Below are 25199 nucleotides of genomic sequence, written 5' to 3'. Positions count from 1 at the left end.
TGGCTTCTTTATTACAGAATGATATGATTGTATCATAGTATGATATAATGCAATCACACAAAACATTTCTAATCATAAGGCATAATCATAATCCTGTCACTTTTATCAATATCACTTTATAAACACTATTGAAACACAACCATTATTGAAATGAAAAATTAACAAACAAAATTGTAAAGAAAAAAAAATCAAATCGTTTTCAATCTGTACTAGTAAACATAATTTTCTAAATCTTTCTTCCATTGGAATATTTTGAAATCTTTCTGACCCCATCGATGTTTGTATACGAGAGAATGGACTTCAGAGCTCTAATTTTTGCGAAACCCTGAATGTTGTTTTACAAAACATTTGTAATGAGTGTTGTAACACGTCACCGCCACAACCTTTAATGCGCAGATCCAGAAAATTTTTCCCGGGGGGGGGGGTCCGATGCATGTTTTTGGTAATTTTAATTGAAGATTTTTAATAAATCAGTTCGTATAATGTGTTTTTAAGTATTATTTGTATACAGTAAGTTATTTGAGTGTTAAAACTAAATTAAATGTACTATATAAATCACTGGAAACAGATTTTTGAAATAAATTCTTTATATGTTGGTATTTTTATTTTCCAGCAACTTAGTCGTTCAAACTATATATACACAATTAATTAGTTCAAGTCGATCTCCATCGTTCTAGATATCGATTTCTTCATTAATCTTGGTGATTTAAGAAATATTTATTGAAAGTTCCCCTTTGAGTGGTTAAAAACTACTTCGGTTGTCTGCTGTTACGAGTGTAGGGCGGGGTCACGCTTTTTGTGTTGCGTGATTGTGTTTCCAAAGTTTTACAAGAAAATAACAGTTAGACAGGCGTTTTCGCTGTAAAGCCAGGACTGACAGGCTTTTTTTTTTTTTTTTTTTCCTGCATAAATCATCCCATTCAATACTGATTCAATTTGTCATGTGAACGTAAATTTGTGGAGAATTCATGGTAACGCTTTTCCCCTCTAGTTTTACACACTTAATTTTTCAATGAAATAATGTACGAAGTAAAATTCAGCTACAGATACTACTGGGGACGCACATATTGCCGTGTTCTTTCTTTCTTTTCTTTTCCTTTGTCTTTGAACTGTTTTCTCCACAGAGCATTATTTTTACTTTAAAACCTAGTTAGCAACCCTGATGTCCATCGAGCTGAAATGAGAGATTAGAGCTGTCATCATTCAGAAATCTCAATGAGCTGGTTATGCTTTGATTTGAACAGACAGGGATTTCCAGCACTGTCCGTCTCAGACTGCTAGTAATAGATTGCTATTCCACTGAGCGATTTGTCTTACGGTTCCTTGACTTGATAAATTGTCGTATGCAGGTAAATGTACGAGTATAGTTGTTTTTTTGTAACGAATGACTACTTTTAATACGCATGTCTTTCTCAAAAAACCTCAAGAATACATGCTTGCATATGTACTTAATGTTAGGGACTAATAGTTCATTTAGAACGTCTTGAGTCAAACAAAAATGAAATGTACATGTAATTACCATATGTATACAAGTATGTTTTCCGGGATTTATTATTATATTGACATCGTAAAATGACGTACATGTTTTTGTGTCTATTACAGATGCATCATGATGTTGACGTCACCGAAATAACACCGAAATAACCAAAAGATGTGCATTGACCCTAGTGGTCTGGACAAAGTATCGTCATCAGTCTCATTTGAATATTTATGATTCGGTGATAGGTCAATTTAGGGCACAGGTCAGTCCGCTGACTTATAACCTTTTGGTCCTAAGGGGACAATCATTTCTGTAACGTCAATATGATACTCCGGTCTTTGGTGCGGATTTTGGCGATTCTAATCGCTCTGTGTAGGGGTAAGCAGCTTAACTACTAAAACCAGTCAGTCTTAAAGATGTTCTTACAATTTAATTTAAGGTAAAAATCGATATATGGATCCAGTAGTATGATTTATTATCTAGTATAACTTCCAATATTTACAAGTATCATAAGATATCATAGCTCACTTTGAAGCTCAATTTGAGAGCACAATATCTTATTTATTCCGTTTCAATTTGCAGTTTGCTCCAAGAAATAGTTTTAAAAAAGATTTTTAAAAAACATCAAACATCAGGATTTGCAATTAATTATAATCACTATGTAAACTAAGTAGGAGATGGAAGAGGGATGTAGACGCATGCAAGGCTTTGAAATGATCTATGTATGAACCATCCATGTTCTGTCATCTGTAGACATGGTTCTAAAAAGTTAAAAGACAAAAACCATCAAATAATGGGTGTTTTTATACTTGTTTTTTTTTTATACGTTTTTTAAAACGCTTTGTTTATTTTTGTTTTTCTGTATTTTTTAATAACATTTAAAAACATTTAGGCATTGGAAATTTATGCAGCAAGAACAACCACATAGTTCAAGTAATTTTGTTCACGTTTCAATGGCGGAAAAAAGCCAGAATTCGGCGTGACAAATTTACGACACCTTAACGAGGATATGGACAGAGTATGACAACTTGTCTTGTATGGCTTTTTGATTTCACGACCAACAATAAAGCAACAAAGACAATCGTATGTTCAGTTTAAAGGAAGAATGGATCATTTTGCATGATCACAGCTATCAACTGTTGTCATGTTGGCAATACAGATGATTTAAGTTCGAAGAAAAAAATGTCGTGAAATTGTAAACAGCGATAGACAAGTGTTTGAACACTTAGCAAACTGGCCATAGAACAATACTGTTTCTTTCTCGCTAAATGTTAGTCAATGGCAGGCGTGACGTACTAGTAAAAGCAAAAAACGTTTACATGAAGAACAATTCTTTAGTCAGTATATAGAAATTGGATGGGGAGGAGATAAGCAATATAGTTGCATTGATCGTACATGCGTGGTCCATGTTATTATGTTTATAAGTAAAAACCTGGTAAACATTAGTGATAAACAGGTTAAAGAATACAGGACTTAAACCAGAATTTAAGAATATTTCATTGTTTGTTTTGGGCTTTTTTGTATTTTTGTTTGTTTGTGTGTTTTATTTTATTAATTTGTCTTTTTTTTGGAGGGGGGGGGGTCATAGTCTATTTGTTGGAGGGTGTGTTATAGCATCGCTTTTCCATCGAAATGAGTTGATTATCGTTTTTCTTGATTTTCTTGTATTTGAAACATAGTAGACAGTGTATTCACTTTTGTCGTTTGATAGCTATGTTAACAACCAGCTTGGGGGCATCAAGAATTTGTTTGTTATTTATTGATTCAAACACATCGTCATTGTGAATACAGACCTTGTTCAAACATGCCACAGGCCTTCGGAAATGACATTACATCAGCATTTCTAATTAAAACAACAAAATACATAAATATGAACAGCAATATACATGTCTATCATAGAAAGACACATTCTCCCCGGAGACCACGTGTTAAGATAGATAGAGGTGTGTCGAAAGGAGAATCTGGTCAGACACACACCATGTTGTGGCACACGTTTTTATTGTTCCGTGAGTGAATGCATTCATTAACTGACTGACATGTCCGGACGGCCATCAAGGGGCCTGCAAAAGGTTATCTTTTATAATATTCGTGTCCATATATATACGCTCTAAGCTCGCAAGTCTTGAGAAATTAAAAAAAAACCCACAATTTCACAAAGAATTCTTTTTTGGCTTGTTTAACCTAATGAGTGCAACTATCATGTTGTATGGATATATAGTTGTGTTTAACTTCAGTCAATCAGAGTTTGTCAAGAGACAACTTTTTGAGCACATATTATGCTTAAATAATGCATTAAAACGAATAACCAGTATCGAGTTCAGAATTGGTTATATGATGGTTTTAATTGATAACGTTATCATGATTATGATTACCAACATGTATATCATGATTGTGATTACCAACATCTCATTGTGATCACTGGTTAACAAAGGTTACAATGTATTAATTTTACAAATAAACAGTATCGTTATTATTCGAAATAGAAGATGATATTTCTACGTTTCATGATATTCACCGATCTGTGTCTGTGGTGTCATACCCCGGTAATCAACATCTCATGGTGTTCATTTTTCTGTGTTTGTGGTGTCTTACCCCGGTAATCAACATCTCATGATGTTCATTGTTCTGTGTTTGTGGTGTCATACCCCGGTAATCAACATCTCATGATGTTCATTGGTCCAGTTCTGTGGTGTCATTACCCGGTAATAAACATCTCATGATGTTCATTGTTCTGTGTTTTTGTGGTGTCATACCCCGGTAATCAACATCTCATGATGTTCATTGGTCCAATTCTGTGGTGCCATACTCTGGTAATCAACATCTCATGATTTTCATTAATCAGTGTTTGTGGTGTTGTACCCTTGGGTACTCGTATTATCCTCCATTATTTCGGGCGTAGCTGAATAATTGACAATGAAACGATTGCTTTGCTTGGAGAAATTCTGGATAGACTGTGCTTTAGATACATTAGCGTATGCTCTGTTATAATGATACAAATCTTTTTTTAATAACAGTGTTTCTATTTTCAGGGTATGTTAACACTGCTGATATAAACAGGGTCGCAAAAGATCTCAAAATAACTTATGATGTTGTGCGCAATGGAGTCCTTACCCCATATGCAACAGTGACGTATTTTGCCAACGTCACTCTAGAGAACATTGGAAGTGTGCCAATTCCTGCAGCAGGATGGAGTATCTATTTTTGTCATCATACACTTATCCAACCCGTGTACTACAACGCTACAATCAATCAGTACATCGGAGGAGGCCTCATTTTGTCAGGCAACATCACTCTTACACACGTAAAAGGATGCATGTTTAAATTTGACCCATACAATGGTGATAACAAACTTTTCCAGAACCTTCCCTTAAAACCTGGGGATCTCCGAAATGTTTCTTTTCTTGCCTCTAACTGGGCCATTTCACGTTATGACGTTTTCCCGAACTGGTATCTATCCAACGGCACTCATCATGAAATAATTGAGAACACCAAAAGCCCGGATGTTACTTTCGTTTCCCCCCACAAGACTTTTGTTGAATTCATGAGAGGAATCCCGAACGACGTGATGGGCATACCCCCGACTCCGTTTGAAAGGTACAGAGGATACAACTTTACCGATCTGGACAACATTAAAAGTTCTATATTACCGACTCCCCTCAAACAGATGATCGGAAATAAAACAATAACCATTGATAAAAGATGGAGAATTGATCGAGATCGTTTTAGAGTTCTCTCTGACGTCGCTAAATATCTGCAAAGTAAGAATCAATGCATTTTAGAATATGGTTGTAAAAGAAGAATACAAAATCAAAAAAATAATAAACAAAACTGTTATTTTTTTTTCAGAGTCTATAAAAGGAACCAAAATTAGAAACCTGAAAAGCACTTCTAACAAAGTGATACAACTTAAAATAGAGCAGAATTCTACAACGGGAAACCCAGAAGGATATACAATGAACATCACTGCTAACCCTGACCGGGTAGAAATTATCGGGAACTCTGTAGGCGGGGTCTTTAATGGAATCCAGTCCCTCTTCAGTTTGCTGGCATTTGGTGGTACCATACCCACAATGACAATCACAGACGAGCCTAGGTTCGGTCATAGAGGATTGCTGCTAGATCTGGCCAGGAACTTTTTCCCTAAATCAACTGTCATTAAACTGCTGGAAGTCATGGCCCTTTTTAAACTCAACAAACTTCAGTTAAATTTAGCAGATGATGAAGGATGGCGACTAGACATTGAGACACTTCCTGAATTAGCAAAGGTAGTACTAGATTATGAGTGACAAGGTCATTTTGATTCAATCATATCAGTTACCGCCTGTTTTCTGATTCGCGAAGTTATTTTAGTCATTTTGATGTCGGGATATTTTGGAATACAATAACAAAGCAGCGGTAGTCTTTAAGGTTCCATTTCCTTAACAAATGCATGGTTATAGAGTGGATTTTCATAACTTTTAAGTTTTGTAATTTTCAGTTTCAATTTGCATCTGCGTAGTTCTAAGTGCATACAAAACAACGTGGAAATAGTTTATTATACCGAAAGACCGTATAAATATAATGATATCCAATCTCAATCTGATAAAAATACATATCTGAGTGCTTGGCTTGTGTTTTTGTAGGGATTTGTATTTCAGTCAGATTGGTCCAATATGGCTGTATTTGTATAGTACGTGTCTTGTATAGAAATTATTATATTTTATTTTTAAAATACGTCTGATATTCAAGCATGGATTCCAGTCGTCTTTATTGTCTAATGTCATAGTCCGTGTGAGATTTGTATCTGTCGTTTTTTTAAAAAACCAGTTGTAAGCTATCAATAACGATTCCATTTCTGTTCAGGTGGGAGGGAGGCGTTGTCATGACCCAGAAGAGAGGACGTGTTTGTTTTCACAATTAGGGTCTCATCCAAATGGAAGCGGACTGGGGTCAGGATATTTCACCAAGACAGACTACCAAGATATTCTCAAGGCAGCTAAAGACCGTAACATTGAGATCATCCCCAGCATCAACATAGCGGGGCGGGCACGGGCTGCCATCATCGCGATGAACGAGTATTCGAGGCGAACTAACACAACTGATTACAACCTTCACGATAAATACACCGAACACGTATACCTCACCGACACGCTCTTCGATGATTCGGCCATCAACCCTTGCATGCCGTCCACTTTCAAGTTTTTTGACACTGTGTTAAAGGAGATCAAATCCTATCACACGGAGGCGAAGATCCCGCTAGAACAGATCAACATTGGAGGGGACGACTCGCCCGCTGCCTCGTGGCTCAACTCCTCATACTGCAAAATGGATGGGTTTACTGGTACAGATCCATTCATGCGTATCAAAGTCAACTTCACGACGCAGATTGCAAAAATTGCCGCGGCCAATGGCGTTAATCTGTCTGGTTTTGAAGAATTTTTCATGGCCTGGCCAACCACCGACCCCCGGGGTGGGCCACTGGTGCCTTTTGATGTCAGTCGATATCCAAAAGATTTAGAAATTTCTGTCCATACGAGGAACTCACAAAACGATGTTTTCATTCAAAGAGCTACTGCACTCAGTAATAACGGGTATAAAGTACGCAATATGTTTATTATTTTTCAATTGCTATATTACAACATCAATTGTTTGCAATGCTAGCCTAAAGATATATTTATAATATCGAGGAGTGGTATTAATAACAGGCCGACTTTTATAAATTTTTAGGTGATTTTGTCCCAGTCCGATTTTCTCAGTTTTGACCACGCCCCTGAGGCAGACCCAGAGAGTAACGGCGACTACTGGGCCATTCGCTTCATTGACCCACTGCGAGTCTTCTCTTATCTTCCTGAGCATCGGTGCTGTAATCTCATACCTGATGAATTCACGTTTGGTAAAATGCCGTTTGCACCCTATGGATGTATTGACGATAGCAACTGTTTGGAAGCCAAGCAACCCCAGAATGTAACAGGTACTTACTGGATTTATAAAATAAACTACTGTGGAATCATTAGAATTCGCGGTGGCTCAATTTTCGTGGTGTTCGTGGATAGCCCTCCCCACGAATTTAAATCCTCAACGAAAACAATTTTAGAAAGAGTTATCTTTGTTGCTGAAACAGTAACCGACGCATCCACAAAATTATATCCCCACGAATCAGCAAAATAGTCATAATCCACGAAAATTGGCCCCCACGAATTTAAATGATTCCACAGTAACTCGTGAGCATCAAAGTGTAAGTTACTACTACAATAAGAATATGATGTTATGATAGGAATGCAGGCCCAGATCTGGACGTCTAGGGTCAGAAACGAGGAACAACTCTTTGGCCTGCTCTTCCCCCGCCTGATTGTCTTTGCGGAGAGGGCGTGGCACCGGGCTCCCTGGGAAGCTTCCTACAAGGTCAGGACTAACGTCAACGAGGACTTTCCTGTTCCGGATTTAGCAGCACGTGATGCTGACTGGGCGCGTGTGGCCAGTATGATTGGACATCGTGAGCTCAAACGTCTGGAAGCGTACAACGTCAATCCTAGAATACCGCCACCTGGCGCGAGGTAACCAATGATGGTCTTCAAAGGTTGGATAATACATTTTTTCAGTATTTTAACTGTGAATAATTTGACTAATTCCGTTATAAATCCTTACAGAAACATGACTTACAAAGATGCTAACAACACCATTAAGCACGTGCTCCACACGGATGTTGCGTACCCTGGGCTGCAGCCTCAGGTACAGGGGGGCAAGGACCAGTGGGCGGACATCAAGCCAGCCACGGACATCACCAGCCTCAACATGAGAGTACTTAACTATAGATCCAGGCAAGTGCTCATAAAGTGGGACCGGACAGGGTCATTTAGCTCTTATAGTCATGACTTAACAAAAGAAATGGAATCTTATCGTCTTTGTGTGTATATATTACAGAAACGCTGCCAACAACAGATACAGTAAAGTAGACACTTACGTATTAGAGGTAAGTATCCACTGCTTTCTTCTATCGCCGGAGAGCGGTTTACGAGGATGAGTTTAGGCTACATGTGGGCAATTCTATGCAAATTATCTTATTGAACTTCATTAACAAGAAGATGTTTTATATCTATATCGATGTCTTTGACTAAGTTTTTCCTATGCACGGTGATTCATTTAAACAATAATTTGCTTTCTTTAATGATTCATGCGGGATATGAAGGTGGCGACATTGTTGGGAGAATACATAACCCGCGTAAGCGGGTTACGTAATTTTTTCCTGCAATGATCGCTATACCTTCATAACCCGCGCCGCATGAATCATCAAAGAAGCATTTAATTGTTTTTATTAACATCTTTCTTTAACTAATTAATAAATTGAAATGAAAAGTTAGTAATATTCACTAAATTACTGTTAACGTACGTACATAAGTACGTTAGCTAAAAGAAACAGCCAAATCGTCTCCTGTGAGAGTCTGGCATCATCATTATTTCGTGCAGTCCGTGATTTTACTTAGGTTGCTGTAGGTTCAGACCAATTGATAAACAGGGCGTGTCAATTTCAAACATAGGAATGACGTCATAACAGAACATTCTCTGCTGCATTTCATTCAATTTCTTATGCCATGGTTCTTTAATACTTTTACAGAGGCCACGGAATGTGTTGGAGAAGCTGGTGGATGCAGGACTTATCGCACCCCCGCCAGGGATCGATATCCCCCCGGGCTTTGGGACAACTAATCCCTCAACAGACGTTCCCCCCATAGCGGCGGTATAAACCTTGTTCCCTCGCAGATTTCACTGAGGGATAAACAAGCATGTAAAACGTATATGTAAATGTAATGCGTGAGAGTGGAGATAAACTATAATAAAATGATGAGCAAGTGCCGAAAGAACCCGTTGGAAGTCCGGGTATATCAAAGATGTCAATAAAATGTGAAAAATGAGCAAGGTGTGGTTTCTTTGACTAAGTTTTCCCATGTTTAAGATTCTGTCTCTATTTATTTATTTGTTTTTAACAAACACAAAATTGGCAGGACACCGCTAGTAAGCCAGTCATTTCCCGTTTTAAGTGAGAAAGTGCTCCCTATTTTTAAATCTGTGTATTTCTGGTGATAGTCCTAAAACACATCAGGCTGTGCAGACAAAATGGATACCGCGCGTGATCGATTTCTCTTCATGGTGTTAGTTTAGAAAGTTTGGGAAATAAAATTTTATTATTTGCAGACGATTTTTCACTGTTTTTCTGTTGTTGACTCTGACACAATAGCCTATGACATCATATCTTCAACAAATGATTTTTGAAAACTAAATGCTGCATGTTCTGATAAATTTTAAACATAATAGAATGTTAATTTTTAATCAAATAAATGTAAATAATAAATCCTAAATTCTCAATTGGTCACACAATAAATTACTTAGATCAGAATAATAGTCACAGTGTTCGTGGACCTATACACCTCAATGCAATTCATTGTCCATTTGAATAGTGAAATTCTTCGCTTCCTCCAATAGAGTGTAGTTGTAATGCCAGTTACCAGTGCTTTTCGTGCGTTGATCTCTGAATGTTTATCGCAAAATCGGTCGAAATTGTCCACACTTAAGTTTTCTTTACTTTGAAACTAATAAAAATCACGAGAAGATGAAAAATGGATAGTAGTTCTTGCATTGACTAATAATGTATGGCTAATGATTTTTACTTAAACAGTGTGAAAACAAATGTAACAGGCATACATGCATATAAATATTTTTAAAATGCCGAAAAGGTTAACTGAATATGTGTGTTCGGTTAAAGAAAACGAAATGTGTGACTATCCAATCCAAACATCACCAAGTATGTAGATTTTAATAGTTACTGTACATTTCCAATTCTCCGGTATAATATCTGCTGTTAAAGATCTTTTAATTATGATTTTTTAATCTCTATACTCCAACCAAAGATGATATTTGTCTTTTTAACATATCAATCGCTAAATTAAGGTAACTGAAACTGAGCTCACAAAGTGAACATATTTGTGAACAAAAAAAGAGCCTGGCTTTCAGTACCTTCAGTACATTGATTTGATTCACGAAATCTTCTCTAGTCAAGTGTTCTCATCAACAATCTCTTAAATCTATAAGAATAAATGAATCTGACCGTTGATCAGCAAGCATGGACGCACAGATGCGATGTGGTATGGTTTTGTTAAATCACCTGAGCCAAAGATTCAGGTAAGATTTTATGATCACCCTTCTTCCGTCAGTCCGTCCGTCTGTCTGTAAACTTCTCACATATTTGGCATCTTTTCTAGAACCACTTGATCAAAATAAACCAAACTTGACACAAAGTTTTATAATGGAAAGGATTCTGCATTGTGAGAGGTTCAAATCCTTTTCAAAGCGAAAGTAATCAAGAAACAGTTTAAATGGAATGTGTCTTAAAGACGGACGCGATGTTCCTCAATTTTAGATTATTTAGGGTGCATTACCAGGGTATTTTCGGAGTTAGAATATTTAACGTTAGAATTTTTCTTTTAATATCATTCAAAATGCATTTGAATGCTCATTGATAAACTTAAGTCATTGTACACATTTTCAATTGAAATTATATAACATGAAAGTATAATTTTGGAATTATGTAGTGGAAATCTTCATATTGCGAAGATATTTGACACCCCTCGAAAACCATCGTCAAATTTCCGCTTAGCGTCGGTTGACAATCATAGGCGTCGGAACCGGGAGGCCTGGGGGTGGGGGGGGGGCTAAGCCCCCCCCCCCCCCCACTCTTTGCAAAGTTAGACCTAACCATTAGGCACATAGCATCATGGAGGGTTCAGCCCCCCACTTTTTCTCGCAGCAAAGATAATAGCTCTTAAATTAACCTTGAAAAGATTGAAATATTAAGAAGTAGGTACGCTGCATAATGAAGATCAATTAGAAAGGATTTTGCCTATAAAAGGAACTTAATCAACCATAATAAAAGCTCATAAATATTCTGTATGATTATATAAAATTTATTTTTCTGATAACCCGAACGCACTGTGTAGTATTTAAACTTTTAATTTATTTTTTTTTTTTTTTTTTAGATAAGATTAAGTTCCTTTTAGGATACCCCGGTAATCTGTTATAGTTTTGAATCTATGATTTTCGATTAGATATGGGACTTAAAATAAATACTGTTAGGTCTATATTACATGATTGTTCTTTTTTAAATTGTGTTGAAAGGTGTTTGTCGCAACAGTGGCGAAAAGGCCGCCCCGACAATTTTGCAATAGGTAAGAACAACAAAAATTCACATAATTCTTCATTTTCAGACCGGGTCTTAGTGAGAAACAGTCCAAAGAAACAACTTTTAATTTCAGTTTTAGGATCAAAATATTGCCCCTTTATCCATTTTTATGCACATGGAAAGGAGAACTTGAGTGGATTGTTCCTAATAGAATCTAAGAAATGCGAGACAACTCATACTGTGTTTCTCGCACATCAGCTGATAGCTATCTAGAACTCTTCAGTAAAGAAGGTGATGTTTGTCAGTTTCCAAGCTAATCATGGCGAATGTTAGAAAAAAATCTTAGTACACAAATAAATGTGAAAGTCAGATAATTACTGGACAAAAATGTGATTAAATATGATGAGATTCATCATGACAGCAGTCAGCAAAGGTATTGTTTATTTCAAATAAACGGTTTCCGGTTTTAGTAACAGGTGTCGCTGATCTGTAGGAGGTGGTTGGATCCTGCGATCAAAAGCCCTGCGGTCAAAAGTCATAATTTTTTTTCTAGTATTTTTTAAAGATCTAGACACACTGCTTAACCAAAATTCTAATAAAAATGTTGGGGTCTTTATGCTTCTTTCGGTATGCTCGGCGCTACGGTGCATTAATAACTTGACCTTTCTGCACTGAAAGAGCAACTTGCAGATAAATTGGGTGGCTTAATTAAATGCCTGAATGGTATACCTTTTTTACCTACTTAATGGGACTCATTTTTCTTTCATCTCTGAATTATTTTCCACTTGCTCGGATAAGAATAGAAAGTAAAGGGTTCGAGGGAAGAGGTTATGTCAGATACTTTGAATAAAATCAATCTTTTAATTTGAAGACAAAAACACTTTGTTTGATTGGAATTTCCAGGATGAAAATTCATTTCGATCTTCTTTTTAAACATCTGTGTGGAAAAATTGACGCATAGAATATTTTAAACGTATGTCTTATTACGGAGCAAACATGTTGGAATTCCTGCCCCAGTGGTAAACATGATCATTGATGCACGTTTTCTTCAGAAAAAAAACATAATCTGAGATGAAAGAAAAATGAGTCACATTTGGTAGGTAAAATAAGTAAATATACCATTCAGGCATTTTACCACTAAATGGGATTCAAACCACTAAACAGGGGTTGGTACCATACCAAATATATATGGTCGAAGGTCCTAATAAAATCGACAAGGTCCATTTTTCAATGGTATTCATCTTTTGTTTACATCTCGATTGTTCTTGCAGGAACACTCTCACCTATATACCACTATATATGTAAATGATACTACTATAGACCAATTACAAGCTTATCTTTTAAAAAGATTAGGGAGGTAATGGACTTGGCTATGAAGAGTCACAGAAAAAAGTTGATTAAGAATTATCTTTAACATCTTTAACTAATTCTTGTCTTAGTTTTCCTGGTTTCAAAACTATACAATATCATGACAATTTATTGCAAAAAAGGAAAATAAAATTAAACATACATGTATATGTTTTAAACAAAATTATGTTTGAAAAAGCTAAGAAAGTTGTAAATAATGTTACAATTTTCGCCAATTAGTACGAAAACCTTTCATTTATAACATGTACAATAAATGTAAAGTTTTGGGAATCATGTCGTCTAGATACAACAGAAATAAAAAAGGCAATAACGGGATGCAATTCCGACAAAATTGATTGATAATATTATGAATATCTGTAAGAAATCTGTTTCCTCTCTTGAAAGTTTAAATTCAAAGTTTAAATATATATAGGATAGATATAGCAACAGGAAACATAATAGGCTTAGAATTCTGGTTCACTTTGTGTAAATTGAGATTAATTTATGAATTTTTTATTTCTCTTTTCAGCAAAACCTCTGCCACTGGGCAGTGGCTCAGGACTTAAAAGTCAAAGGTCACAATTACGGAATTTCCAGTCACAGAGTAGTCCTGTGTATAAACTCCAGTCTGAGTCCGCCAATGGCACGAGGGGAGTCCGCAACAATAGAGTCAAAGAAAGGTAAGTAACATCCTTCCATCAGTTCCATTACACAGTTATTGACTGGGTGTGAGGGCAACATACCGGTATATTGCCTTAGGTTGGAAGGGAGGGCAGCATTTTTGTCACAAGGTCCAACAAATCATATGTTGCCAAAATCTTAGTCAACAACAATTTCGTTATACCCTACAGATGCAAGTTTTATTTTCGTCTCTTTCTCCCTCATTGTCGGTGGACAATTGAATTCAAAACCATTTTTTTAACAACTCTTTTAATTTGAAAGAGTATCTAACTGTGTTTTAATGAATTCAAGCTGGGGCAAAACTGTTAACAAATTTTGGATAGCGAAAATAACAAGGGTAGAAAATAACCCTAAACACAGTGTTATTTATTATTTAATGAAAAAAAAATCATCTCTCTCAGAAGTAACGCCTCAAATTCATTGTAATGTCATCTTTACAGGGTTATTACTGGTATAAAAAGATTAATTTAACTCGTGATAAAAATGATCACTTGTATAGTATCTTTATGATTCATCACTAATTCCGGTACCTGTCTGTGACTTGTAGGAGAGGGATCTTTACAGTTGGAGGAAATAACGACAAGACAAAAGTGAAATCCCTGGAGGATGTGGCTGCAGCAATAAAGAATGAGGTGTTTCAGAACATTGTGGTGGTGGCTGGGGCAGGCATCAGTACCCCCAGCGGCATCCCAGACTTCAGGTAGGGCCACCCACAGCTTATGCTCTTGGATCTGTTTGGTGTTTACTGTAGCTTTTTAAAAACATACTATCTCATAGGTTCATCTACAGGCTATTGTACTCAGGTGACTGCCAAGGCCTGTAAACCTCTAGTTTTCTATGATATTCTGTTAATATATGGTTTTAATTATACCCAGAAAATGATTGGGGGAAAATATTGCTTTTTCAATATTGTATAAATTTCTCTATCACATAAGCGTAGCTTTCTCACAACTATGCTAACTATATAAGTGTGTATCTTAACTAATACAGAGTGATCAATCCTGTGTGAAGATGATGATCATTTCTCTCTATATGTTCTAGGACTCCGGGTACTGGTCTCTATGACAACCTCCAGCAATACAGAATCCCCTACCCAGAAGCCATCTTTGATATAGACTTCTTTCATCACAATCCCAAACCTTTCTTTACTCTTGCCAAAGAACTGTATCCCACTGGAAAATACAGGCCTAACTTCATTCACTACTTTGTTCGACATTTACACGACAAGGGGATGTTACTCCGCATGTACACACAAAACATTGACGGCCTTGAGAGGAGTAAGTTTACTCACCGTTTTTTATTACTGTGCCATTATTGTTTGAACAAGTACATGTAGAACAATGTTTTCTGAAAGTAGTATAAATAATAAAACATTATGCATAAACGTTTGGTACATACATATAAATGTTAAAAACAGAGATCATTTACAATACCTGTGCACAGAGACACATGTAGGGGACTGCTTATGCAATACTCTCAGCATGTTTGTTATTATCGTAGTAAGTTAACTTTTTTTCTCATATGTTTTCAAATAGTCAAAGTACCTGATTATGCATAAATGTTTGCAGGTGATTTGAGATTTTGAAACATTTATAATACATGTTTCACAGAGATTGTTTATGAATTTTACAGTTGCTGGGTTGCCTGCTGACAAAATGGTGGAAGCTCATGGAACGTTCTCAGATGCCACTTGCCTTATATGTAGACAGAGACATGACAAAGAGGATATTAAGGTGATTCAACTCTATTCAGTAACAAGATCCTGAATATTTTTCATTTTTTCTGTCATAGTGCGTTTATTGTCTGTGTTAAACTATTGAATATATTAGCTTCTTTTCATAAAGTAGTTGACAGTCTAATTTTGATCAAGTTTAGTAGCATCCTAGGGTGAAGGGAAACATAAAATGTAAAATTTATGATCCACACCAAGGGGTATTGTGGGTAAAAACTAAAATTGATGAAATTTACAAAAATCGTCCTCTCTACTCTTGGGCATCTAAATATATGGTGATGGTAAGCGGGGTGCATTTACCAAAATTGTGAATTTAACTGTCCGAAGGTCAGGGATTCAGGTGTTAGGGTGGGGTTCTATTTGTCATATAGTGAATTTGTAGAAACAGATTCCACACTAACTTTTCTATGCATTAGTCTAACTGGACTTGTGCCTGTTTACTTTTACCAGTCTGCAGGCAGTTTTATTTGTCCGTCAAAAATAAAACAAAGTACATTAATTTACGAAAATAATTTTTAAAAATAAAACTGGCTTTGATGTTTCTTGGAACTGATTTTAAGAAATTTTATGATCAGTGAGTTTGATCTTATTTTAGTACATTACTAACAATATAGGCTTTAAAAAGTCTGACAGGTGGTTTGTTTCTCCATTGCAGCAATGTCTCTGTGTCAGATTAAATCTTAATCTTTTAAGTGTTTTACCCAACTAAAATCAATCATACAAGTAAGCATTGAATTGACTTTGACTTACATGACTACCCGCCATGCTAGTTGCAACAAGCTTATCTTTAAAAAAAAAAAAATAGGTGAACTAGCACTGTAGCCGTTTTTAATACACAAAGGAAGGCTTTGCGTGTGATGTCAAGTCTTTGCTTGGATTTTTTTCGGTATTAAATGCACTATGGCAACGCACTTTGAAAAACTAAGCACTTGGAAAAAAAAATGTTCAAAGTGTGTTGAATTAATGACAACATCAATACACTTAGAAACAAATTTTCAAAATACATTTAATTTGGGACTTAATTAACACACTTTTATCAAAGTGTGTTGATATGGTCCTTAAATTTACATACATGTAAGTTTTGAAAGAGTTGGCCCCAAACTTTTTGGGGAGCATATAAAAAATTCTAGCGAAATTAAGATTAAAATAGAAGTTTCAGGTACTGCATCACCTCCCACCCCACCCCATCGAAATAGGATTTTAAAGATTTGCAATTTTTTTTTTACTTAGTCTGGCCCCTCCCCCCTCTTTTTTAAAAACAAAGCTATGTGCCTGATTTGTGAAAAAATATCTATATAACTGTAAAGTTTTATTCCAAGATGCAATAATTTCAGACAAAATCCCTAAAACAATGCTGCTTGCCTGACTTATGAAAGAATATATATAACTTTATGTTTTATTACAGGATGCAATATTTTCGGACAAAATCCCAAAGTGCAAAAAACCAGGATGTATGGTAGGTCCCTGTGTTCTTTTTTTATCTAGTGGTGGTGTTTTAAATGACCATATATATCCAGTGATTCTTTTAATTCATTGTTTCACACTAATAGTTTAATCATAAAAAGAAAAAAATCAATATAATTTAGTGCTAAATACATGTATAATCTGTGCTAGAGTCATGTTCAATTAATCATATAACCCCTGCAACAAATTGCAGTGGAATACTTTTTTGGATCCATTCATTGGTCATTCAGTTAGTGAGGTAGTCAATTTTTTTGCCAGTGCAACTAACTTAAATCACTAAACAGAATTTCATCAAACTTTGTAGCTACTAAAAAAGATGTGTAACGGTAGTTGTACATAAAGACTCCTTCACGGTAACTGCGATACTGATCTTTTGCAGGGCAAAATGACATAGTTTGGTGAAATATGACGTAACGTTAATTGTTTCATTCACGTAATGTGATTATTTACCTTCTAAAACTTTGGCAAAGTATATCAATTTGCCCTGCAAGAGTCTAGAGAGCAGTACCGCAGTTATTGTGAAGGGGTTAAGTAACCAGAAATTCAGATTCAGTTATCTTTTTTGGGAATTTGGCTATTTTTGAAATTAAAGTTTGTCCAGTGGGAAAAAACATCTGATTAGTAAACACTTTAATTTGTCAGACAACTCCTAGCTCTTGTCATAACAAAGAAAATAACATCAATTCTTGTAATTAATAAGGTAATGATATGTAAATGTGCACATATAAAGGAAGTTCCCCTTCAATTACTTTTGAGAGCCAAGCTCCTTTTAATTATTTGTTGAATTTAATGCAAACCTTGCTATAACGCTATTGTAGCATTGTCAAACAATGTGAGATTGTATGGGGGTAAGTCAGCTTACTAACTTCTTTCTTTCCTTGCGTTTTATTTTACAGGGAGTTGTCAAGCCAGACATTACATTTTTCGGAGAAGACCTACCAAAGAGATTTTATTTCTACATGAGAGACATGCTACAATCAGACCTTGTCATTGTCATGGGAACATCATTAGAGGTTGGAATTGTTTATTGTTATATATCTGAATCAATAAATTTCACAGTACTGTGGGGGGAAAAAAATTCCAGAAATTTTGATTAATAATACATATGTCTTTGTTTCAAAACAATGTTAATATTATTCATGTAGGTACAACCTTTTGCTGGAATTATTGACTCAGTGAAATGGGGAGTTCCCCGAGTGTTATTTAACATGCATGCTGTGGGACCATTCAAATATCAGAGGAGAGCCCAGGACTTCATCTCCCCAGGTAATTCTGTCAGCTGGAAATCAGGGTCATATTACTATAGTTACATAAGTGCATCAGATACTGTGGAAACATTTTTTGTGGCTGCCAATTTTTTGTTCATATTTTTGGTTAAGTTTGATGAGATGTACATGTAATATTTCATGGATTTGCTTCTTTGTACATTGATATTATAATGTTCAAGCATGATAATGGTGATTTCATATTATTGGCTATATTTTATGAAATAGGGGTCTCTTTGGTTGTGTAGCTAGGATTTCCTTAAATTAGTTAGGACTTATCTTTAAATTGATGTGTTACTCTATGGAAGTACATGTATGTAGAGACTTACCGTGAGTTAATCAACACTCAACTACTGTACGTAAAATCGCGAGAAGCACCCTTCATGACTTTAAAATCTTGCATTTATTTTATGAGATTTGAGAAATATAAGAGATAAGGATAAAAATACTGCGTTTGCGATTTCAAATTCTTGCGATTTGATACAAAACGACGGGATCGCGGAATTAAGTACTCGCGTAAAATAAGGAATCTACAGTATGTCCACTCAGGAAGATGTTTCCTAGACAGTGGTTATACATTTTTCTAGAAAAGATTGACAGTATGGTTCATCTTGACATTGTAGGTGACCTAATTAACAGTGTCCAGAAGTTCACAGATTTAGTTGGCTGGAAAGAGGATATGAAAGAACTCATTACCAAAGAGGAGGGCAGATTTGTGCTGGTATGTACTAGTGAAGAGAGAATATCAATGCAGTAAAATTACATTGGACTACTGTTGTTTGAATACAAATGAATTGAATAAATTAGATTGTTATCTGAGAAGTATTTACTATCTGAATTCAAAATATCTTATGTTAGACATATTGCTAATTTGATTTGATAGATCAGAATCAATTCCATGAAGTAATACACTGCATATGACTAAGAGCTTGATCATTTTGTTGATTCTGTTGCAGTGCTCACCAGACTACGCAAAGAAAATGAAAGAAATGCAGAGTAAACCACCCCCGCCACCCCCCAGAGAGCCACCTGTCAGATTCTGGAGACAGCCCGCCAAGCTCAACTTATTTGACTCCGAATCTGAGAGTTCCTCTGAAATGTCCGAAACAGAATCGGAGTCATCTGAAGAGGACCAAACTCCGCGACCTGGCAACAAAAATAACAACTACAGAAGAGGAGTTGGCGTGTCAAAGAGTGCTCCAAGGGGAGGCAGCAAAAATGAACTGGACATGAAAAGAAACACCAAACCTGGAGTGAATGGCAAGAGGAACTACAGCACAGATTCCCAGCTAACCACCAGGTCAGAGAGACCTGTAAGGAACAATCGCAATCATGCAACTGCCGTGAAGGTCACACAAGGCGAAGTGAACCAGGTTGCTTCACGTCTAGACCGAGTCAGTATACGACCCAAATCCAATACTCCAGACTCGGCAAAAGGAAAACTGTTTAACGAGAAGCCTATACGAAGAACTGTTTCAGATAAAAATCTGAAATCTAAGGTACCAGGTGTGAATCGACCCCTGCTGCAGAGATCAAATTCTGCAAAATCTGTTAACGAGAAAGAAGCAAAAAGTAGAAAAGAGCAGAAAGAGTCTTCTAATGGCAAGTCAGTAAGTGAAACAAAGAGTGAAAACAAGTTTAAAGCTGCTGATTCATTGGTGCTAAAGAAAGGAAATGAGGAATTATTTCAAGAGAACAACACTGTGCTAAACGGAGTGAATAATTGTTCAGAGTCTAGTCAAACAATGACAGAGAATGCTAAGAATAAAATAAGTAACGACAGATCGCATACTAGGCCTCCCCTCCCTCAAAACCAAAGAAACAGGAAACCTCCCCTAAACCCCGTTAACCCTCGTCCGTACGGATTCGAGGCTCAAAGAAAATTGCCCCACAGACCATCTATTCAAGCCAACCTGGTGAGGGAAAAATTCTTTACAAAAGAAGACAGTCGACCAGCATCTGCAGAGATGCCACGCATTGCGTATCGCCATCGATTAAAACCATCCTACGATGCCAGGATCTTTGCCACAAGAGTGGTAGATACCAGTTCTGAAAGCTCAGAGGAGAGTTCAAGTGATGAGTCGCGGTAAATTTCATTATGAGGAACATACTTTCCCCATTTAATTACAAGACTCCATAGTTACAAAAAAGCATTGCATACTGGATGCTGCTGAGAAATTATGTTACTAGCATTGTAGAGCCTTTTTTAATATGTGATATTTTTCTTTCTGTAAATCAAGAACCATTCATTTTTACGTGTATAGCCTTTTTAGCTCACCTGAACCGAAGGTTCAAGTGAGCTTTTCTGATCACCCGTTGTCCGTCGTCCGTCCGTCCGTCCGTCCGTCCGTCCGTCCGTCTGTCTGTCCGTCCGTCTGTAAACTTTTCACATTTTTAACTTCTTCTCAAAAACCACTGGGCCAAATTTAACCAAATTTGGTACAAAGCATCCTTATGGAAAGGGAATTATAAATTGTTAAAATAAAGGGCACAGCCCTTTTCAAAAGGGAGATAATTGTAAAACAGTAAGTATAGGGTGCATGTCTTTAAAAATCTTCTTCTGAAGAACCACTGCACCAGAAATGCCAATATTTACACAAAAGCTTGTATATATAGTGAAGATTCTAAATTGTAAAAATCGTGACCCTCGGACCAAAACTGGGGCCCCAGGCGGGGTTCAAAGTTTAACATAGAAATAAATAGGAATATGTTTAAAAAATCTTCTTCTCAAGAACCACTGCACCAGAAATGCCAATATTTACACAAAAGCTTGTATATATAGTGAAGATTCTAAATTGTAAAAATCGTGACCCTCGGACCAAAACTGGGGCCCCAGGCGGGGTTCAAAGTTTAACATAAAAATACATAGGAAAATGTTTAAAAAATCTTCTCCTCAACTCAAGAACCACTGCACCAGAAATGCCAATATTTACACAAAAGCTTGTATATATAGTGAAGATTCTAAATTGTAAAAATCGTGACCCTCGGACCAAAACTGGGGCCCCAGGCGGGGTTCAAAGTTTAACATAGAAATACATAGGAAAATGTTTAAAAATTCTTCTTCTCAAGAACCACTGCACCAGAAATGCAAGTATTTACACAAAAGCTTGTATATATAGTGAAGATTCTAAATTGTAAAAATCGTGACCCTCGGACCAAAACTGGGGCCCCAGGCGGGGTTCAAAGTTTAACATAAAAATACATAGGAAAATGTTTAAAAATTCTTCTTCTCAAGAACTACTGCACCAGAAATGCCAATATTTACACAAAAGCTTGTATATATAGTGAAGATTCTAAATTGTAAAAATCGTGACCCTCGGACCAAAACTGGGGCCCCAGGCGGGGTTCAAAGTTTAACATAAAAATACATAGGAAAATGTTTAAAAAATCTTCTCCTCAACTCAAGAACCACTGCACCAGAAATGCCAATATTTACACAAAAGCTTGTATATATAGTGAAGATTCTAAATTGTAAAAATCGTGACCCTCGGACCAAAACTGGGGCCCCAGGCGGGGTTCAAAGTTTAACATAGAAATACATAGGAAAATGTTTAAAAAATCTTCTCAAGAACCACTGCACCAGAAATGCCAATATTTACACAAAAGCTTGTATGTATAATGAAGATTCTAAATTGTAGAGATCCTGACCCTCGGACCAAAACTGGGGCCCCAGGCGGGGTTCAAAGTTTAACATAGAACTACATATGAAAAATGTTTAAAAATTTTCTTCTCAAGATCCACTTCACCAAAAATGCCAATACATACACAAAAGGTTGTATATATAGTGAAGATTGTAAAAATCGTGACCCCCGAACAAAAAGTGGGGCCCCAGTAGGGGTTTAGATTTTAACATATATAGGAAAATGTTTTTAAATCTTCTTCTCAAGAACTATTGTGCAACTAATTGGGTTATTACTATGCATACATGTACATCCTTAAATAATGTAGATTCAAAAAATTGTAACTCCCGGACAATTGATGGGCACCAAGAGGGGTTCAAAATTTAAACATTAAAAAAAACATAAAGGAAAAGTTTAAAAGTTTTCTTCTCAAGAACTACAATGTTTTAGGTTGTTGAATTTCTATGCAGGCATCCTTCGCTTATGTAGATTCCTAATTGGTAAAATCGTGACCCCCGGACCAATACTGGGGCCCCAAGATGGGGTCAAAGTTTATTATAGAAATATAAAGGTAACATGTTATAAAATCTTCTTCTCGAGAACTACAATGCTTCAATTTGTGAGATTACTATCATGCATACAACCTTGGATAATGAAGGTTCGACAGTTTTAAAATAGTGACCCCTGGACTTATACTAGAGACCCAAGATGGGTTTAAAGTTAAATGTAGAAGTACCGGTATATATGGAAAATGTTTAAAAATCTTCTTTTCGAGAACTACAATGCATCAATTTATCAGATAACTACGTAAGCACCCTCAAATAGTGTAGATTCGAAATTATAAAAGCCGTGACCTCAATCTAATACTGGGGCCCCAAGATGTGTTCAAAGTTTAGCATAGAAATATAGAGGGAAAATGTTGAAAAATCTTTTTCTAGGGAACTATAATGCTTCAGCTTGTGAGATAACTATGCAAGCATCCTTAAATAATGTAGATTCCAAATAATTAAAACTTTAGCACTGGACTAATACTGTGGCCCCAAGAGGGGTTCAAAGTTTAACATAGAAAGATATATTGAAAATGTTTTAAAAATTTTTTTTCTCGAGAACTATAATGCTACAGTTTGTGAGATTACTATGCAAGGATCCTCAAATTGTGTAAACTCTAATGTAGTGGAACCAAGAGTTATCTTTCTTGATGTTCTGTACAGTCTGAGAGTTATTCCTCTTGAAGTGGAACTCTTCTACGTTCAGTTTTACAGGTTGTGTACGTGCGGTCCCACCGCAGTGCTACACATTTTCATTCCTATGTTACTATTTATGTTGTTCAAGCCAACCATAAACCTCGGACCATAACTGGGTCCCCAGAAAGGGGTTCAATGTTTAAAATAGAAAAAGCATATGCTACGAAATGTATTGTTACAAGGAACTGCTGTTCAGGTGAGCGATGTGGCCCATGGGCCTCTTGTTGTGATTATTCATTGCCTTCTCTGCTCGCTTTATTCGATGTTTAATATGGTAAAGGTAGCATTTAATATTTATTAACACGGGTACTGTAATCATGGTATATTATATCATTTCCCCCTATCTATCTGTTTGCTTTATTGTAACCATGAAGCCTTTAATTTTGCAAGATATAACGGGTAATTGAGTTAACTGAAATTTAAAATATTAACAGAACTTTTTAAAAGAATGGTTCAGAACATGTACATTTTACTGAGTAAGAGACCATTGGGATATATTATGACAGAATAAAAAATATGAAAAAAGTGTTTGATACAACACTATGCCTTCTCAACAATTAAGCATTATGATATTGCTTTTATTCATTTTTTTTGAGATATTATTTTCCATTTTACTTTCCATTTATGAATAATGGCATCTTTTACCGATACCTAGCTGTACAATTCAGGACATTACCTCCATCAAATTGTGCATTATTTTTGTTTTTTATGAAGTTAATGATTTCTTTAGATCAGTTATAGTTAAAATTTATTATGATTAGGTGTGTAAAGTACTACATGTAGTATGCTTATGGTGGTTTTAATTTCATATACAGGTATGTTGAGAAATACTTGGTATAACATGCAATGAAATTGAATTTTCTGTCTGAAGTATGTGCTTAAATGTAAACATATTTACAAATTCAAAATAATATTTTATAGAACTGTAGAAAGATCAAATTCATGTGTTTTGAAGATTCAAATCAGAAAACCCTAGCTTGGCTATAGTGGTACTGGACCAGTTATTGGCTAAAATTTACAGGAATTTTTTTTTTTAATGTTTTTTATTTTTATCTGAATATTTCTGCATTAAATATGACTGTGTAAATGGTCGACTCCTTCTATTGATATATAAAACATAGTACATACAACTATTTCAGGTGCTTCTTACAACATCCTGTTTTTATATTAAACATAGTTCAACTATACCTAGAAATAATGTTATGCAGTGAATAAACATTTCTCAAGTCGTAGCAGACGACCGAGATAACATACATCTCAGATAAACATGTTCTAATACATGTAACTAAACTCGGGATTTAGCCAATAACTGGTCCTAGCCAAAAACTGGTCCAGAACCAGTATAGACTAGAACTTTGATTCTTCTTATTCGTTGATAAATAATAGGATGGTTAATAGTAATTTGTACTTAACTAGATATTTCATGTGCATTGTTAGCTTTTTTTTTTTTGTTATATCTACTTTGAATTAATTATTGTGTAGTATGATATTTTATTCTCCCTAGCCTTGGATGATTATTGGACTATATTGCAGCATTAACCTCAAACTTTGCAAAATTATGTAAACACAGAGATTTTGAAAATTTATATTACATAATTTTGTTACCTCTTACTAGCTGTTGATTATATGCAGGTCTGTGATAAAAAAAACAGAGCCATCATAAAGTATATTGGTTGTTTTAATTCATTGTTTGTGTTTTCTTCATCAACCTACCGATAATTTTTAGAATATTACTGTACAGTAAATGTATTCTTTATGACATCGTATTCCATTTAAAAGCATTTTGGTGGCATGTCACTTCTACCATTTAACTTATTGCTACATATTTAATTCTAGTAAAATGTATATCAAGAATCATACATTCAGAATTGCACTAAATCAGTGCAAATTCTTCAAAAATTAATATCCACCAAATATTTTACATGCTAAATATGAGAACAAAAATAGTGTTAAAGGATAAATCTACTGTTTATAACACTTGGTCGCAAAAACCTGGGATCAGAAAGTCGTTATTTTTTTCACATCCCAAAAAAAGTTTTACACCTTTTGAAATTAGTATAGGCAGGTGAAAAGAAAGCTTAAGTATCTAGAGCTTGTGTACCAGTTATCAGTAAAGCTATAGTGTATCTAATAGGTTTAAACTGCCATCTTTAATGTTCTTAGTTCAAAAGGACCAAAATTCCTAGAAATTAAAGAAATAAAATTTCCTGTTCTGT

At 35.7% G+C, this 25199-nt stretch overlaps 2 protein-coding genes across 3 annotated transcripts; both read left to right on the top strand.

Annotated features, from left to right (window-relative positions):
• Positions 1-1700: 1700 nt before the first annotated feature.
• Positions 1701-9369, top strand: LOC105325215 (putative beta-hexosaminidase). Its single transcript, XM_066083896.1, has 8 exons — positions 1701-1858; positions 4510-5238; positions 5327-5745; positions 6323-7057; positions 7187-7430; positions 7734-8013; positions 8107-8429; positions 9072-9369. The coding sequence occupies exons 1-7, from the start codon at positions 1804-1806 to the stop codon at positions 8405-8407; spliced, it is 2763 nt and encodes a 920-aa protein (XP_065939968.1). The 5' UTR covers positions 1701-1803; the 3' UTR covers positions 8408-8429; positions 9072-9369.
• A 2555-nt stretch (positions 9370-11924) lies between these two features.
• Positions 11925-20384, top strand: LOC105331492 (uncharacterized). Of its 2 annotated transcripts, none has more exons than XM_034454807.2 (10): positions 11925-12063; positions 13507-13657; positions 14206-14358; positions 14700-14935; positions 15291-15391; positions 16796-16846; positions 17751-17867; positions 18000-18120; positions 18743-18840; positions 19076-20384. In XM_034454807.2, exons 1-10 carry the CDS (start codon positions 12030-12032, stop codon positions 20207-20209), a joined length of 2196 nt encoding a protein of 731 aa, XP_034310698.2. In that variant the 5' UTR covers positions 11925-12029; the 3' UTR covers positions 20210-20384. The 2 variants fall into 2 exon arrangements, with proteins under 2 accessions (XP_034310698.2, XP_034310691.2); XM_034454800.2 differs by having other exon boundaries at positions 14203-14358.
• Positions 20385-25199: the final 4815 nt, after the last annotated feature.

The sequence above is a fragment of the Magallana gigas genome, chromosome 5, assembly GCF_963853765.1.
Source record: "Magallana gigas chromosome 5, xbMagGiga1.1, whole genome shotgun sequence".
Classification (NCBI taxonomy): domain Eukaryota; kingdom Metazoa; phylum Mollusca; class Bivalvia; order Ostreida; family Ostreidae; genus Magallana; species Magallana gigas.
Note: the sequence above shows the minus strand (reverse complement) of the source record. Positions and strands in the feature narration are given on the sequence as shown.

Bases quoted from the DNA above. Each gene is read 5' to 3' on its own strand.
- LOC105325215 (XM_066083896.1), top strand. From the start codon at position 1,804: ATGATACTCCGGTCTTTGGTGCGGATTTTGGCGATTCTAATCGCTCTG. The intron at 7,058-7,186 runs GTACGCAATATG...ATAAATTTTTAG, and splicing joins TCAGTAATAACGGGTATAAA to GTGATTTTGTCCCAGTCCGA. The intron at 7,431-7,733 runs GTACTTACTGGA...ATGTTATGATAG, and splicing joins GCAACCCCAGAATGTAACAG to GAATGCAGGCCCAGATCTGG.
- LOC105331492 (XM_034454800.2), top strand. From the start codon at position 12,030: ATGATGAGATTCATCATGACAGCAGTCAGCAAAG. The intron at 15,392-16,795 runs GTGATTCAACTC...GTTTTATTACAG, and splicing joins ATGACAAAGAGGATATTAAG to GATGCAATATTTTCGGACAA. The intron at 18,841-19,075 runs GTATGTACTAGT...ATTCTGTTGCAG, and splicing joins AGGAGGGCAGATTTGTGCTG to TGCTCACCAGACTACGCAAA.